Source organism: Phoxinus phoxinus, assembly GCF_949152265.1.
Source record: "Phoxinus phoxinus genome assembly, chromosome: 16".
NCBI classification, from domain to species: Eukaryota; Metazoa; Chordata; class Actinopteri; order Cypriniformes; family Leuciscidae; genus Phoxinus; species Phoxinus phoxinus.
Window position 1 is genome coordinate 31,441,231 of NC_136891.1, and position 19,193 is coordinate 31,460,423.

The 19,193-nt window shown below is 38.1% G+C and overlaps 2 protein-coding genes across 5 annotated transcripts in view; one reads left to right on the forward strand and one right to left on the reverse strand.

The window, feature by feature from the left end:
* Window positions 1-349: 349 nt before the first annotated feature.
* wdr21 (WD repeat domain 21) lies at window positions 350-13,172 on the reverse strand. The gene is made up of 14 exons (XM_079584597.1): window positions 13,071-13,172; window positions 12,577-12,703; window positions 12,070-12,125; window positions 11,820-11,977; window positions 11,022-11,104; window positions 10,798-10,900; window positions 10,380-10,523; window positions 10,240-10,289; window positions 9,637-9,716; window positions 9,442-9,534; window positions 6,894-6,991; window positions 1,568-1,747; window positions 1,342-1,456; window positions 350-1,247 (listed from the first exon to the last, which is right to left on the reverse strand). The coding sequence occupies exons 2-14, from the start codon at window positions 12,672-12,674 to the stop codon at window positions 1,015-1,017; spliced, it is 1,491 nt and encodes a 496-aa protein (XP_079440723.1). The 5' UTR covers window positions 12,675-12,703; window positions 13,071-13,172; the 3' UTR covers window positions 350-1,014.
* Window positions 13,173-13,737: 565 nt separating this feature from the next.
* Window positions 13,738-19,193, forward strand: part of dpf3 (double PHD fingers 3) — a 38,396-nt gene continuing 32,940 nt past the window's right edge. For all 4 annotated transcript variants that reach the window (XM_079639408.1, XM_079639409.1, XM_079639410.1 and 1 more), the window contains exon 1: window positions 13,738-13,859. In XM_079639408.1, coding sequence (XP_079495534.1) covers window positions 13,828-13,859 — 32 coding nt within the window. In that variant the 5' untranslated portion in view covers window positions 13,738-13,827. The remainder of the gene's footprint in view (window positions 13,860-19,193) is intronic.

The window sequence follows — 19,193 nt, forward strand, 5'->3', positions numbered from 1 at the left end:
TATCATTTATTTTAAATGTGTGTACTCGAGCAGGACGTTTTTGTTTGAAGTTTTTAAAATGGACCTTTTTAAAGAATCACTACCACGGTTGCGGTATCAAACTGCATAGTTACTCCTAACACAAAGACATGATGAAACTGCACAAATGATGTGACATTGCATTATCTGTCAAGAGATGCCAATCCTCATAAATCTCATGTTATTATATGGTAGTTGCTCTTATTTAGCCCCTGGTATGTGTTATGATCACTGTCAGTAAAATGGTTTTCTTGGCCAAACGAACACTCATTATGTAGAATCGGGTTATTATAGACTCAGTGAGGCATGTGTGGATGACTGACACAGACATAAGAAACATGAATATCATTTTATATTCTTTGCACCTTGTATGCTAATTAAATTAAACTTGAATACCTCTAAGAGTGTGGCTTACATACAGTATAAAAATGAGTAAATGCTGTACTTAAAGCGACAGTTCACCTAGTCATTTACTCACCCTCATGTTGTTACAATACAAAACACTATGACTTGTTTCCTCTATAGATTACAAAATAATATTTTTTTGCCTAATAAATGAAAGTCAATGGAGTTTTGTTTTAGCAAAAACAGTTAAATCCATGTTGAGATTTGAACTAAAGATACAGATAAAGTTTGGATTTATTTTTAACAATTTCCCACTTATTTTACAAAAAGTTCAAGTAAAATCATTCCGCACCCACCCCAACAACAACCATAAACAATGAAATTGCACTTTTATGAGGTATATTTCAAGTGTCTATATGTGACTATAATTTAGATACATCTTAAGCTTTTTCAAAATCAATCTATTGATAATATAATGGACAAGCAAGTATTCTGAATTCCTCAGTCTAATCTATATCACTTTAAAAAAAGGCAGATGGTATAAATGGCAACATTTTGGGTCAGTAAAATGACCAAATAAAATAAAATGACAATAAAAATGACAACAGATCATTTCCCACAGCAGCCTTACATGTTTTCAGAGGGGAATTATTAGCACTGACCCTCCAGTGTCAGCCCATCCTGATAGTCTTTGTTGTAAGAGTAGTAATACAGATCATGACGTACAGCCATAAGGAGTCCAGGCAGTCCTTTACTACCACCCAGCTGGGAGGAAAATACTACATTTGGGATTGAGTCCTTCCCTGCAGGGTGAGGCGAGGGGATCGTCCTGAGGAGACGGCTGTCATGCAGGCTCCAAAGCCGGGTGTAGCAGTCCTGACCCACTGCGAACGGTACACAGGAGATGGGGTATAAGCATTGCGAAACAACTGAACAAGCTCTACATGATCATGTGTGAGTTATATGAAAAAGATGTACCAGCAAGAAGCAATCCTTCTGGCTCATTGACATGAATGGGTAGATAGGCGTATTCATTGTGGTGTCCGTCATACTGTTTGACGGACCGCTTGACACGGATATCCCACAGCTTAATCTGTTCAGTGACGACATGAAGGGAGAATAAAGATGGGTAATTCATACCTGGGTGCTCTAAATGTGATTAGCTGAACCTATATTAGCATGATGTTGTTTGTGAGAGACAGACATTGCCCAGCATGTCAGCAGCGAGGAGGTAGTTTTCATCCTGTAGCAGTTGCACCGAGGTGATGGCTGACTCCTGGTAGAAGCGGCTGGTCTTCCAACCGTGACTGCGACCCCGGTCACGCTGGCGCAGGTCAATGCTGAAGATCTCTCCAGAGCGACAGCCGTTGAACAGCACAGGAGCCTAAAATACGAGATGCATGACACAAGTGGCCCACAGATATCTTTGCTCACATGCATAAGTAACTCAAACAATATAAAACATTTTTTTTTTATAAAATTAACAAAACTTTGCTGTACAATGTTCATTTTGAGAGTCAAGAAAATGGATTCCTTGCAAAAAAAAAAAAAACTTTTATAAACTAGATATGGTTTTTAATTAATCAAATATTGCTATAAACCATAAACTACTTTTAAAATCATGTTAAGTTTTAAAATCTACAGTAAGGATCCATTTGTTAACTTCATTAGTTGTATTTGTTCATATTAATTTAATGGACCTGAGCTAACATTAACTAAAAAAAAATAAAATAAAATATATATATATATATATATATATATAAATATAAATAAATATAGCTGCAAGCAGCGATTACGGGCCCAAGCCGGTGGCACCGCCACCCTGGTGCCTTTAGTTACACTAAAGGCACCGGGCTGGCGCTGCAACCGGCTTGGGCCCTCCATCGCTGCTTGCAGCTATATTTATTTATATTTATATATATATATATATATATATATATATATATATATATATATATATATATATATATATATATATATATAAAAAAAGCCGCCACCCCGTTGCCTTTCGGGTTCCTGTGCACGACGGGCAATAACGTAACCCCGCTTTGACTGTCGAGAAGAAGTCTGCTTTAGAGCTTGCATCAGTGTGAGTCTTTCTGCTCCCCTCCAAACACACACAGAAAAGGGGGGGGGCTGTCTGTGTGTGTGCCCTCCCTCCCTCCCTCCCCCCCCCCCCCCCCCCCCACACACACACACACACACACACACACACACACACACACACACACAGAGAATGGCAGGGGGAACTCTGTCAGAGAGAGACAAAACCACATTCAAACCAAAATATCTGACTTCCTGTTGGTCGGAGCTTATGACTGTAAATGAGAAAGTTGTCCGGATCGATAAGCACAATATAGAGACCGAGTTTTGTAACTGTAGGTAAAAATAACCCACCCACTTTAGTCAAAAGTATCTTGAAAGTAACACACTTCCTGCTGCCAGTTGGTGGCGCTACAACTTTGACTCACAATAGTCACATCCATGTGATCGCCCTCTTACAACAAACACACTGCTGAAGTTTCATCAAGATCAATAAATGTATGAAGACGTTATAACACATTGTGTTTTTCTTTTCTCGCCATAACTTCGTTTCCTCGCCACAGCCAAACCGTTCGAGATATCAAAAATCCGTCCGCAATTTAGCGTCCTCAATGTCTTGACTTCATGCTGACCGAGTTTGGTGGCGATAGGATAATTTTTCTTGGAGGAGTATATCAAATTCCAGGGGCATGCATTTTCATACAGCCCATGATAGCCGACTTCCTGTTGGACTGGCGTAAAACTTAGAGCACGAAAGTTGTTCGGCCCGATTAAATCTATATGTGTACCGAGTTTCATATTATTACATGCAAACGTGTTTGATATATGGACCAAGTTTATCGGACCACGTTCAAGGGGGCGCTGTTGAGCTCCCCTGCCACGCCCGGGTACCAGCTTCAGCCCAGCCCTGATGGTCGCAGGTTCTGACCTGTGTGCAAAGTTTCAAGAGTTTTCGAGCACGTTAAGGGCCCCAAAAGTGCCCGAGAAGTCCCACACAGCAGAGAAAGGGTTAAAATAAAGCCCCCCTCCTCTCTCACACACACAGACACTGAGAGAGACTGGCAAAATTCCCATCAAATCACATTCAAACCAAAATATCTGACTTCCTGTTGGTCGGAGCTAATGACTGTAAATTAGAAAGTTGTCCGGCTCGGGGAGATAAATATAAATACCGATTTTTGTTACTGTAGGTAAAACTAATACCCCATTTTTGACTAAAGGTGGCGCTACTGAGCCCCTTACCACGCCCGTTTCTGAAACTTCACACATGCCTAGTACCTAATAAATCTGATATGCATGTTGAGTTTCATGCAATTTGAAGCATGTTAAGAGCCTCAAATGCACCCAAAAAGAATATAAAAGTTTAAAGCGTTGCCATGGCAACAGTATTTAAGATATCAATAATTCTTTCACAGGTCTACATCTGCCGTGTGTTTACATTATACACATAAAGTTTGAAGCAAATCGGGTAAAAATAAGAGGGTGAATTCAAAGCATTTTGAAAGTGACACACTTCCTGCTGCCAGTTGGTGGCGCTATAACTTTGACTCACAATAGTCACATCCATGCGATCGGCCTCTTACAACGAACACACTGCTGAAGTTTCATCAAGATCAATTAATGTATGAGGATGTTATAACACACTTCCTGTTTCCAATATTCGCCATAAATTCGTTTCCTCGCCACGGCCAAACCGTTCGAGAAATCAAAAATCCCCTCGCAATTTATCATCCTCCATGTCTTGACTTCATGCACACCGAGTTTCGTGGTGATTGGTTGAATCGTCTAGGAGGAGTATTTTAAATTCCATTGCATGTGTTTTTTAAACTACGCCAAATAGCCGACTTCCTGTTGGGCTGGGGTAAAAAGTCAGAGCACGAAGGATATATGAACCGATGAGATCTATAAGTGTACCGAGTTTCATATTATTACACGCAAGCGTGTTTGATTTATGGACCAAGTTTTCGGACCGCGTTCCAGGGGGCGCTGTCGAGCCCCCCTGCCACGCCCGGATACCAGCTTCAGTCCGGCTCTAATGGCCGCGGGTTCTGACATTTGTGCAAAGTTTCAAGAGTTTTTGAGCACGTTAAGGCCCCCAAAAGTGCCCAAAAGGTAGTAATATAATAATAATGAAGAATAATCCGAAGGAAAACAATAGGGCCTTCGCCTTTTCAAGGCTTGGGCCCTAATTAAAACTAAGACCCTGTCCACACGGAGACGCGTTTAGCTGTATACGGACAAATTTTGTGTCGTATTGGCGTTTCGTCCAGACGGATCCGGCGTTTTGAGAGACTGAAACCGCTATTTTTTGAAACCGGGTCCCAAAGTGGATAAATCTGAAAACGACACGCTTGCGTTTTCGTGTGTACAGCCAATCCGTATATTTTGTGAAACGATGATGTCATCACCCCACGTGTCGGCTAGTCACGTAACAGCAACAACACCTGCCGACTACATGCTTGTATAATATAATATAATGCTGCAGAAGCTAATGAGCCTCTTTTATTAGGCTACTTTATTTATTATTTACTTAAATGTATTTTTATTGTATTTCTTTATATTTTTCTTATGCTATGGTGCTGGTCTGTATTGTCTGATTAAGACATTTTGTATTTTGTAGGGATGGGCATTTCAAACAAATATAATATTCGACGATCACTGGGAATTATTTGATTATTGGGCTGTTAAAAAAACGCACATGCTCGCCGGCACAACGGCGCTCGCTCAAATTCCACTCCGACATTACATTTCTCAGTAATCCTGTTGTAGCCATTAAAGAAAATTTATTTAGTTTCATATTTATGTTTAAATAATATGTTATTTTTTTTATTTCATCTATGTTGATTTATGAAAGTGAACAGCATGAGTAATCATAAGATGCGCAATATATCGGGAGACATCATTTTGACCACATTAAGTTTTGTTTTATATAAAGCTGGTTTGTATAAAGCCTTTCTTTAAAGTGAATTTCGTTTTGTATAAATTGTATCTTAATTTTAATCAAAGTTTCATCAACCAATTGCCTGGATTTAATAAATAAGAAGCAATTATAGCTGACAATATAATCATGACATGGACGCGCCGGCGCAATATAACTTGCATTGCTCGTGAACTGGAACTCGTCTCATATAAATGAACCGAAACTCAGAAATATATAGAATGCTTGAAATGTCTACTTTTAAACTATTAAAATGTCTCCTTGCTATATTTGACTCATTCATTACTTTTGCCGGTTCTTTGTGGCAAGCTTTATGAGTCCGATAACTAATTGAATATCGTGATTCGTGACTCATCCCTATTTTGTACCAGGCCATTTATGGTTGTTTATATTGTTTAATAAAGTTCTTGGTAAAAAAGAAAAGAAGAAGCTACTGTGCCTAATATTATTGTATAGCCTACAGCGCGCAAGGTTTATGCGCATGCTCAAAGTCTTCTTCTCCGTTTTTATTGTATCTCTATGGCAGAATTACAGCGCCACATACTGGTCTGGCATGTATGCTACATCGTTTTGAGTCGGTTTCAGTGGTTTCGTGTGTACGCAGATATTTCTTGAGACGACGCCGTGTTTACGGAAATCTTTTTTAGAACGAGCCAAAAAAAACATCGGATAGGGAAAGCTCTGGCTTCGTGTGGATGTGGCCTAAGGTTAACAATATTCATGAATACTGTGAACAATGCATTGCTCATCATTATTAGATAATGCATTAACTATTATGACCTTACAGTAAAGTGAGTTTTTAAATCTATTTAATTATAATTCTGCTTACACTTTGTATTTAGGGCTATTATGCATTTAAAAAGTTACACTCAAGTTTTTTTCATGTTGCATTGTCATCTTGGACTTGTTCTGACACTTAGTGGCTTGGATGCAAGAATTATTACAAATTATTAATTTCTTCATGTGTAAACCTTTTTAAAGCGATACAAATGACTGAGAGCACCGTTAAAGAGTTAGTTCACCCAAAAATGAACAATCATTCTATTAATATTCATTAATTACTCACCCTCATGTCTTTCCAAACCTGTAAGACCTTTGTTCATCTTCGGAACAAAAATTAGGATATTTTTGATGAAATCCGAGAGCTTTCTGATCCCTCCCTAGACAGCAATGTCATAACCACTTTTCAATGCCCAGAAATGTAGTAAAGACATCGTTGAAATAGTCCATGTGACTAGTGGTTTAACCTTAATTTTATGAAGTGACGAATACTTTGTGCGCAAAAAACAAATAACGACTTTATTCAACAAATTCTTCTCTTCCGTGTCAGTCTCTGATGCTGTTCACATTCATTTTTTGGTGAACTAACCCTTTAAACGCTCATAGTCAAACTGCGGGAGACTGGAGAGCGGGAGGAGACAGACAGAGAGAGATTATATATGGCAATAGGGACATGATGCAGGCTGGACTGCGGGTGTACTACCACTGCGCCATGGCCCCGACTTAAACACAATGAACTTTAATTTTTCAGGCAATGCTCTCTTCTCACCCTTAGGGCAAACTGCTGAGCTAGAACATCACTTCCAGCGAGGTATGTTGCTCTGCGTCCAGTCACAGCATCCGTAACAATCACCCGTCGGGAAAGGCCTAGTGTACATATAAAAATATATAGCCTACATATTCACCACTGTTCAACAGTTTGGGCTCAGTAAGATTTTATTGTTTTAAAGAAATGAACACTTTTATTCTGCAAGGATACATTAAATTGCTCAAAAGTGACAGCAAAAAAGGCGACATTAAAAAAGTCAAATAAATGCTATTCAAAGAAAAAAAATGCATCAAAGTTTCCACATAAATATATTAAGCAGCAAAATGGTTTTCAAATAATAATAAAAGTTTCTTGAGCACCAAATCATCATATTAGAATGATTTCTGAAGGATCATGTGACACTGAAGACTTGAGTAATGGTGCTGAAAATTCAGCTTTGATCACAGGAATAAATTACATTTTCAAATATGTTAAAGGATAATTCCGGTATTTAAGACCTTGAGTCTATATTGTAGTTTGTTTTGGATGAACAAGAGTGGTGGACAAATTTTTTTTGACAATGGTTCCTCTCTCGAGTTTTTGACTATAAAAGAATTGGCCATGGACCCATTTAACATTGGAGTCAATGGGCATGTCTGAAAATGTCATTAAAACAGCCAATAATGTTCATTTACAAAACTGTTAAACTCACCGAGTGGTTAGTGGTGTTCGTTGATGATTATAAACAATATATCGTCGCAATATATGATTCCAATCCGTTTATTTTGCTATAGTGGAACTATTTTTTCAACAATGGGATTTTACAAAATGACGAATAAAACACGACAGAAACTGTATTTCGCAACACTTTTTGTTTCTGGAACATCAACTAACATCACTAATCACTCGGTGAGTTGCACAGTTTTGAAAAATAATGTTAAAGGTTGTTTTAATGACATTTTCGGACATGCACATTGACTCCCATGTTAAATGGGTCCATGGCCAATTCTTTTATAGTCAAAAACTTGAGAGAGGAACCATTGTCAAAAAAATGTTGTCCACCACTCTTGTTCATCCAAAACAAACTACAATATAGACTCAAGGTGTTAAATACCTGAATTATCCTTTAACATACAAAAACATGAATTTTTAAATTATAACAATATATAAAAATATTACTGTATTTATGATCAAATAAATGCATAGTGAGCATTTTCTTAAAAAAAAAATATATATATAAAAAAGTCTTAAAGGACAAGTTCGGTATTTTACACTTAAAGCCCTGTTTACAGATCGTATCTGATGAAATAGAACGGTTAAGAAAAAAATGTGGACACATTCTCCTGTCCCGAGAATTTTAGGTTTATTTAGCTTTTGTGGACCTATTTTGCCAAACGCGTCACACCCGTGATTCTTCCGTTGAGAGCTTGAATAATAGACACTCTAATGTGTATGACGAGGTTACCATCAAAAGTGGGCTAGGCTAAGTTACTCTCGATAACAGATTTACCGATCATGAAGTAGCCAATTACTCTAAGATTACTTACCGATCTGATAACTGGCCATTCAACCCCTCTGGCCTAGGACGCTTTTTCCAATTATGTTTTGGGACGTAGAAGAATGTCTCGATAACAGGTGTCCTGAGCAAATCCCGAACATCACGATGTGTGACACAAGTCGGCGAGACCTCGGTTTCGTCAACGGAGACGTTTAGATTCTCCATCCACTCTGTAACCAGTAGGTCCCATTCGGTGCAGCACAAACTCTCCTCTTCTGTAGACATCTGTCTACACTTTCGACAGGAACACCATCAAGTGCCTGTAAGCCTTGAGACAGCAGCAGCTTCGGCAACAGGCGTAACACTGGACTCCGTTGTCAACTGCCGTTCAAACTCTGCCTTTCTTTGCAGAAATTCCTCCTCTGAATATTCAGGCTCAAACCTGTAACCCTGTCCATCAAAATCGATCTCAAAACCGACTCATCCTCCCATATAAATGTATCGGAATCCATTTTTAAGTTGACACAGATAGCTTCGATCTTGTAAAAATGTTTAGATAGGTTAGCCTGCGATACCGCGTCCGCGACTGCATAAGACTACAAAAAGCATACAAACAAACCCATTTCCGTTTCCCGCAGCGGAGTAATACCGTATAGCACACAGCGAATCCAATACAACTTAATGGAGTTGGACAAAAACTAAGATAAAACCTGTTGGAATGCATCTTTTTCAGCGATTTATGAGTGCACATACCAGTGAACACCCCTGACCACTCGGTGAGTTTCACGTCTTTGTAAACGAAAGTTTAATGTGTTTTAGGAAGGAATCTTCCAGTGCACATAGACAACCATTGTGGGGGTGGGGGGGGAAAGCAAAATAAACCTAAAATTCTCGGGACAGGAGCATGTGTCCAAATTTTTATCTTAATCGTTCTATTTCATCAGATACGATCTGTAAACAGGGCTTTAAGTGTAAAATACCGAACTTACCCTTTAACCAGCAGTATAGTGTACATTCATTCCAATAACAGACACAGAAATGTGAACTCAATATACAGACTCAAGAACTCACCAGTGCTGAAGGTTTTATCAGCCTGTGGGTTGAGACACCATGCACATGACCAAGCTGTGGAGATCTTAAAACTGCACAGCATCCCTGGTTGATCTGAAGAAGAAAAAAGGAGCCAAGTCATTTCATCTCGATACAGGGAAACCAAATAAATGTTTATTTCAAAATTTGGGAGACCCAAAAGGTAAAGATTTGAACCTGGATTGAAGTTGCTGAAAAGAGAAGCAGGTAATAAGCTTACACAGCCTGGCGTCTGAGAAATGCCCACCAAACACAACCTGAAAACACTCGTCAAGAAACTCTTCCTTACCAATTAGAGATGTCCATGACTATATTTGGTATTTGATTAATTGTATTTACTATACTAACCATGCAGGTATGCTCATCTAAAAATGCAAAGTGAATAGTGTAGTGAAATATGATACGCAGGTTCCTACAAAGAGTTATCATTTGGCATCCATTCAAAGTATTTCACAATTTACAAAGTGATATTTTAATGGAGAAATACTTTACATTAAACAATAAAATTCACACTAAACATGCTCTAAACGCATACAGTCGAATGAAATTTAAAAGGAAAATACCAATTCTCGCATTTCATAAGCATATGGTATTTGAAGTCCTCCTCTTCCACACAATGTTAAAGATTAATTAATTAAGAACTGGTTATGAAAATTCCTGAAAACTGACACACCATTAGTGCTTATCTAGTAAAACCACAATACAGATCTACAGCTTCAAAATAAATCTCAAACATAATTGAAGCTTTAGTTTCTAAAATCTGAAATGTTTGAAGGATACAGAACATGCGAGTCTGTATGCGTCACAGAGGCCCAGCATACAGAGTTCACCTGAAACAAAATGACATTTGTTCATTACGAATTCACTACTACAAAATATTTTGTTGGTGGAAGGAATTCATTTTAAACTACCCAGCTTACCTTGCGGTTAGTAAAATAAAGATTATCGCACATCTCCACCGACAGAGAGCCTTTTCTGCAGCCATGGAAATTCATAATGCCATACTTGCAGCCTCCGTGCGACACGTCATTCACTGTGAAAACCCTCTCACAAGCTGAATCTGCCTAATAAGATTGAAAAAAAAAGAAAGTCAGACTGTAAAACACAATCACCGCCAAAGCTTAATCTTCCTGGAGGCCAAAACCTCCAGTAACACCTGCCAACAACCCCCTTTCCATGAAAACAAGCCAAAAATGGCTCGACTGTTCTCGAGATCCCTGACCTCAGCATAACATTCTGTTTTTCCACTGAGAATACATTTAAATAGACGGAGTTGTCTCCGAAATCATTGTTTTCTTTCTAAGTCTTCAAGTTTTTCCCATTAAACAAGAGGCTTACAACGATGAGATGAAAGTTGTCAGTGTTTGGGCAGGTGGAGTTGGAGCTCTGCACCTCCAGCCGGTGACGTTGCATCCCACTGACTTTCCCTTCATGGATCAGCCTGCAAAATGAGAACTGCCTTGTGATCAAGTTCATTTTAAAATTATCTATATCAACAAAATATCTATTAAAAGAAAAGAAGAAAAAAAAAGTATTCATAAAAACATTATTTTATGCAATACCTAGAATAAGAGCTTGGGGGCAGCAGACCCAGATGTCTCTTCTGTAACAGCAATGCAGAATTCATCCCTGTCCTGGGAGCTTTCTGAACATACCAGGGAGAAAGTTACATCTCAACAGGCTCGATAACAAATCAATACAATGATTTATTACCTACAAAACCCATCCAACTACTGCAGATATGCATTTGAACAAAACGTCAGTATACGTCTCTTAAAAGGAACACTCCGACTTTTTGGGACTTTAGCCTATTCAACTTAACCCCCAGAGTTAGATAAGTCGATACATACCTTTTTCATCTCCGTGCGTGCTATAAGTCTGTTTGACGCACCCACCGCTAGCCTAGCTTAGCACAAAGACTGGATGTAAATGGTTGCAGCTAGCATACTAATCCAAATAAGTGACAAAATAACGCAAACATTTTCCTATTTACATGTTGTGATTTGTATAGTCACAGAGTGTACAAAAAACAAAGTCACATGAGACACAGACATATTTTAACCGTATAAATACTGGGAACTATATTCTCTGAAGGCGAAGCACTGCTACTTGGGCGGAGGGATAACCGCAGCACCTGAGACGCGCCGTGGTGAGGAGCAGAGAGTTCGTTCAGAGCGCGTCTCAGGTGCTGCGGTTTTCACTCCGCCCAAGTAGCAGTGCTTTGAAAAGTCGGAGCAAAAAGTCAGAGTGTTCCTTTAAAGAATGATGTTACAGCTGGAATTTACTGCAAACATGTAGCAATGATGAACGTCCACATAAAAATACATATAAGGACATATCCAGTACTTCCCCCAGCTCACCTTCTTAGGAGCATCATCCTCTGCAAGCAGTGCTGCTCTCTTTCTCTCCTCTTCCTTTTTCTGGAGCCCTTCTTTTGTCAAAGGGTTACAGTTGTTGTGTCCGGGCAACAAACGAAAGTATCGGTTTTTCTCTGGGTCGAAGTAGAAGCCTGGCAACTCTATAAGTGATGATTGTTAATGGCTAAGTGAATCATTTTTGACTGCTATAACAGAAAGATGTGCAGAGGGATAATGCAAAGTAAAAGTTCACCTGGTGCAGATGAGGATGCAGAGGACGAACCTGCATCACCTGATGTGCTCTCAGACCTAGAAAAAGACTGATGTTAGGAATGCTTGTTGGTGGTAACACAGATAACAAATACAAAACAAGCATAACTAAAAATAATCTGGAGATACAACTGAACAGGCAAAACTGCTTACTTTGGGTTTCAAAACTTTAGTATAAACACATGCATTGTTTCGAAATGCAACATAGTGATGGTCCACTCAAAAAATTAATTTCACCCTCATGTAGTTCCAAACCTGTATGATGTACTTTCTCCTGTGGAACAAAAGGAGATGTTCGCAGAATGACAGGATCACTCACCATTCACTTTGACTGCGTCTTTTGCCAAACAATGAAAGTGAATAATTCCGAGGTTGTCAATCTTCCACAGACAAAGACTAACAGGTATGGAACAGCATGCGGGGGAGTAGTTACATAGTTTCATATTGAGGAGCGTCTATGTGAAAGGTGATCAGACTCAGTGTTAGTTACCTATATTCCTGCTCATCGTGGGCTGAACGCTGTCTCCTCCGCCACTGTGACTGGTGTCGGTGACGGTCTCTGCCTCGAGCTTCATAACCCCGCTTCATTCTACTTCTCAGGAGTCATGCCAGTATATCTGCCAAATTAGTTAAATCAGTTTAATACCGTAATTTTCAGATAAAGAGGAAAATGTGTGTATTCGTTTTTGGTGTTAGAACATATGAAACTAAAAATTTTTGGAGCATTATTGATTAAGGCTGTGGCCACTGATGAAAAACACTGATTTGTTATGGAGTTGAACCGTTTATATACTGTATACTTTACAAGGAGCTAACATGCTAGTAAGACTACTATCATCATGAGCATTCACGTGGCTCGTTCATTTATGTTAACGGTTATGTTCACAGGAAAGTACACACATATTTATTGATCGACCTAATTACTTACTAGGTATATATACCATACACAACATACATATCAACTGTAGGTAGAAAGTAACTTACCTGAAATAGATGCCAATCGTGCTGACTTCCTGTTTGGAAACTCGATTTCCTCATGTTGACGCAGGGAATGCCCGCCTCCTTACTGTTCATTGGTGGACCTCTGAGACTTTTCAATAATAAAATAATGTGATTGGATAATGAGCTGTCAATCACATCACATGCTGGTCTCGTTCATAGGGGTCTCGTTGCTAAACGAATGAATAAAAATATAAATTCGTATATGACGATTGTTTATGTATTTAAATGTAAAAAAATATAACAATTTAACAACGTCTACCAAAAATATAGGGTTTATTTTAATTATTTTAATTATATTCATATTGTTAATATTTGAATTATGACTGTTTACATTTTTATATTTAAAATCGGCAATATAAATTCACCAAGCAAATTATGGAGCAAGCTGCAAGAAAACAAAGATCTAGTTAAAACGGCCAGATGAAGGCTATTTTGTAAAGACTACAGGAGACTCTTATTCTGTGTCTGCATGTAAAAACAAACAAAACAAATTACATATAGATATAGATACATGCAATTTGCATAAATAGCATTACTTTATCTCTGTAGCCAAGCAAATAGTCTAAGTAAAGGTGTATTTTTTATAATTTTGACAGCTATTGGAAGCCACGCCCAGATTCTGATTCCTAGTATTGTATTGGCCAGACGGCCGGACACTGAGGTCCGTATTGGCTGCTTTTCTTTCACAAGGATCCCAAAGAACTCAGAGATTTGGAATATTAGGTTACAGTGTGGCAAAATGGCGACTGTCATTCAGAATCCGCTGAAATCGTAAGTAATTATAAACATTATTTTCGCTATTTTTTGAAAATGTGTTGTATTCCGCTTGATTTAGAGTATGTGTGCAAACCGAGTCTCGAAATAGAACTGTATGCACCGTGCATTTTGTATTTCAAGGAATTCTGTCCCAAACGAATAACTGTTTAATCCACGTAGTTTCTCTTTGTGTGGGTGTGTAATGTATATATATATGTGACTGAATACATTTAAAGCGTTATGTTCGGGACATTCATTCTGCAAATATGCAACGGTGTGTCTCAGCATTCAGCCTCTGATGGTCAGTGTGAGTGCAGCATTATTTCGGATGCAATGCTTCGAGAGTGTAACGTTACAGACTCCGTTGACTTGTTTGCAGGACACCTAGATAAAGCCTTGGCCATATATGAAATCTGTCGGGATGAGCTGCCTGTCATATGACTGCACGATGTCATCGCTAAACTACTTAAGACGTAAAATAATCATTTAAAGATCCAGATGATACACGGTGAAGTAAAACGATTATATGGTGTGGTTGCATTATTGTCCTAAAATGCGTATAAGTAGGGATCGAATAATTTCCCCGTGGCCTATGGAGAGAACTGCTGGACAGACATAACCCTGTCACATATAGGCTACTTGACAATTGAAAAGTGGCAAGTTACAGAACAAGTTTTGTGGTTTTAAATTAAATATGTGCTTTTTTTCTCAAGAATTCAGTAGATAACTTTGTTTAACGCACATATTTATTGTTTGCTATGAGATATACATTGATATTTGCGTCGTGTCTGGTGAATAAACGCCGTTTTATGTGTAATGAAATATATAAAGGCTATAAAAACAGCATAACATTCATTAAGTCAAGATCAAGTGATGGATAACAATGGAATTCACTGTCCTGTTCTCTCTTGTTTGTCTGTTGAAGTGTAGAGATGCTTTCTCCCATGTGACAGAATTCCAGCTTTTATTAGATTTACATTTATTATGATTTTTAGGAGGGGTTTGTCCTACTTATTGGCATTTGTCAGTACCTTTAGGTTAAAATTAGAATAGCCCTGAGGTGAAACCTTACCTTGTAGGATATAGTCTTAAATATTTGATGGAGAAAGAAAGTATTTACTTCCAGTATCATGTCTATAATCATTTATCTTGCCATTAATAAAGCAACTACATGTCACCCTTCAAATTTCACATGTGCATTTATCTTATGCTATTCCTATAACATTGTCAGTAGGCAAACTGTGGGATATTTGCAGTTCTGCAAGCACTTGTAAAAAGAAAAAAAGTTTTAGATATCCATGTTAAAAATAGTTATAAATGACATATGAATAAATACTTGTGCTTTATAACAGATAATGCATGAGTAGAGTAACAATGTTCAATTGTTTTCTTCTTCTTCTTCTTCTTTGGTCGTGTCTTATCTTGCAAGTGAAATAGGATTGCATCTGGTGCCTCCTCACCAAAAAAAAAAAAAAAAAGGTTGCACGACACCCTTGGATTCACACCAGTCTAAATCATAGTTATTTCTATGATTCATCTCCATTCAAACTCAAGCTGATTTGTCGATATAAGCGTGTACACTGAGGGGGATGCACCATCTCTAAATGCTGTGGTGGAGCAGATTAGCAATATCCCAGGATCCCTCAGTACCCATCTGTTCCGATGACTAGCCGCAGAGATGTCAGTGGGCAGGAGACGGAGCCCCATCTGCTCCAGATCATGGACAGAAAGCTCCCCTCCCATCCCACCAAAAAGACATCAGGGGGTCACCGCGAGCTGTATACACCTGTCTGAGCACACTCTTGTGTTTTCCCCTCTCCTTTGTACTTTGCTATAAGACAGTAAGCATGTTTACTTATTGTGTTATGAAATAATTTGTAAATGATGGATTTGGTTAACAAAGTCTGCTGGTGAAATTTGGCTGTGATTTTTTTTCTCTCTAAATCTCATTATGTAGCCCAGGCAAATAATGTGTTTTTTGTCTGGTTTGTTCGTCGTGAATGAGATTACTTCCCACCGCTGTGTTCACAAGTGTTCTTTTCAGTCATATACACCATACCATGCTCAACAGCATTTAGCCTATTCATTTATTAGTGTCTGGAGAGGGGGGTCAGGTGGTTTGCGTTCGTCTCGTCTCATATAAATCGAGGAGGGATACATTGAGGGGGTGAGAATGTGGGGTTTAGGTTAAGGCGTTTGCGGTTGGCTGTTCCCCTCCCCCCATCTTCGTCTGTCTGGATGCATTTCGCTTTCGCATTACAACTGCACTACAAACACGGTTGAGCCCGAGGTCTTTGTGTGTCCAGGAACAGGGGTTTGTGTTGGGATAGGCTCCACTAAACAAAACCCCTATCCTGTTCAGCAATTGTTTCTTTTTGTTTAAAAAAAAAATAGACATAAAAATATTAAGTAAAGGAACTAAAAGGAAGGCATATTTTAAGTGCCTCTCTTCATTCCATTATCCATTTGCAAACAGTCTAGAACTCTACATCCCCTCTTTCTTTTTTTTTTTTTTAATAAATGTTTGCTAGCAAGCCAGACAACTGCACACTCCAGGAGTTCTTCAAGCTCTTCTGGCCTCTCTCTCTTGCTCAAGGCCCTTTCTTTATTCACCGCTGAGGGGTTTCTCTCAGAAAGTGAGCGATATCATGAAAGCGCAGCAGTCTGATGGGGAACTATGTTTAGCTTCCTCACAGTCACAGCCTAGATTTGCTTCAAAACTCTTCAAGACTGACTAAAGAGGTTCAGAGCAGAGCTGAATAATTAGGCATTGCATTTCTATTACAATCCTACATTATTTCACAGATTCATAATAAATCATAAAAGTGTAATTTCTGGGTACAAGCATGTGAATTACCATGAGAAAAGGCATCCTATAAATAAATACTTAGACTATGTGTTTTATACTGTTGGTCGCTAAATATATTTTCATGTTATGGCCGATAACCTGTAAATGGCTGATATTATTAATTCTATACTATTTTGTAACACTAAAAACTAAAATAGTACATTACCATTCTATTCATCAAAGAATATTGAAAAAAATCTATATCATAATAATGTTATAAGAAGAAATGTTTCTGAAAGTTCATATGATGCTGAAAATTCCTTGCCGTCACAGGAATAAATCACATTTTAAAATATATTAAAATAGAAAACAGTTGTAATAATTTTTCACAATAATATTGTTTCAACCGTTGTTGTTTTTGATCGAATAATCAAATAACTGCAGCCTTCATGAGCATAAGAGACTTACAGTCAAAAAAATCTTACAGACCTAACTTTTGAATGCTAGTGTATCTCCAATATTGACAGATACTGAAAAATGTAAAATTGATATGGTACTGAATCTGATATATCATGCAGTGCTAAAATCACAGTAAAATAGTTTGGATACAGTTTATGCCATTAAAACAAAAATGCAATTAAAGAAGCCTGCATTTAATGATTCAAATTCAATGAAGCTAAATTGTTAAATGCCTAAATTCTATCGCTGCATGATCAATGCTTTTTTTGGTATGCAAACGTAGCCCAGTAATTACTGGTCAATTGGAGTAACAGGCATGTAATGAGTGAATGTGGTGCACTCGGTGCCCTGGGTGTTCAGAGAGAGAGAGAGAGAGAGAGAGAGAGAGACTACAGCTTCTGTTTCCAGCCTCTTCATCTCCCCATAGACATACAGAAAAGAGCCTGACTGTGATGGATCACTCTCTCTCTTCACACGACTCACTGTGGAGGGCAAATCCCTATTCATATCAGCACCTCTCTACCCTCCGGTGCTACAGACTATATTAAAATACCCATACGATCACATAAAATGATTATTATATTTGGATAGGGGGTTTACTTTGAAGTGAGAGGCTTTGGAGAGGTTTAAAGGTAGGGCATTTCTGTGCCTGTAGCAGACTGATGATTTCCTGACTGCCATTGGTCAGCGAACAGAAAGCCCCGCCCCAAATTAGCACCATTGTTTGAGCCAAACGTTTCTGTGTTGGGCATGTTGGGATATATTGCTGGGATAGTACATAGCATGGTACTTTAACATACAAACTGGCACACTGGAGGTCTGTACGTGGTATATTTTCAATGTAGTGAGATTTGTGAATGAGTACCGGTAGTTTGAACAAGGCAGCCATGATGGTTTGTTGTTGTTTTAAAAAAAATCTGATCCAGCGTTTCAGTTCAATGAAATCTTGTTTACTTGCACTGATGAAAAGCTTCCTTAGGAAGTGCTTTGCGACAAGACATCTCTGTGCCGGCCTGTTAACTAATGAAAGCTTAATCACATTTGGAGGGCCAGTTGACAAAGCACGTGTCTAATTTAAATGCAGTGCTGATTATCACGACGGTATGCATATGTATTTGAAAATGAACAACAATTCTCTGAGCAACGCCTACCTAAGCCAATGATTATTCATGGACACCTGTCCAGAGAGACCATTCTGATTAAATCAAACTAAAGGGGTCATTTAAATATGAAAGACATATTCTCCATCCTTAAGAAGTGTGGCTATGTTCCTTCGAGAGACAGGAGACGCCCCTGTTGTTCAAGTAATATGAATATAGACGCTGGCTCTGCTGAGCAAATGGGCCTCCAGCATCTGAGTTACACACACAACTGTGAATGAGCAGCAGATCTGCTCTGTTGAATAAAGAAGAGGTATTCATTTCCTAAGAGCAGCCCAGACACAGAGCTCAGTGCAGTTTCACAGAGGCTGAAACCGGCTGACGGGAAAACGCTTGTTTACAAATACCTTTGAATTGGACGTATGAAAAACATAATTTTTTTTAAGTTAAGTTCAAGAATATTTTTACGTTTACAGTGAGTATACTAATATCAATGTACTAAAAGTATACTGGTGGTCAGTGTACTGTTTCAATACTTGGGACTAAATTGGCCCACTTTTTAGTGTATAAAAGTATACTTTAGGAAACTTAACTAGTTTACAACTAAGTTTTTCGTTTGTACTGCATGGAACTAGCCTATACTGCAAGTGAACTTATATATATATATATATATATATATATATATATATATATATATATATATATAAGGTATACTGATAGTTTACTAGTCAAATACTTGTTGCACATTTTTTTAGTTTATGAATGCACACTTTAAAGTAAACTCTCTGTAAACAACTAGTTTTATACTTGTAAGTTTTCTTTAAATGAACATAACATCATACTAATCGTTTACTATTTATATATATTTTTTTCACTAAGTATACTGAGTATGTTCCTATTTTTAATTTTTTTATAGGCCTAATATACCTACCTTTAACTACTTTACCTCTTTCTAATAACATTTTATTGTAGTTTCATGCATCCTTTTTTATCATTTCATTC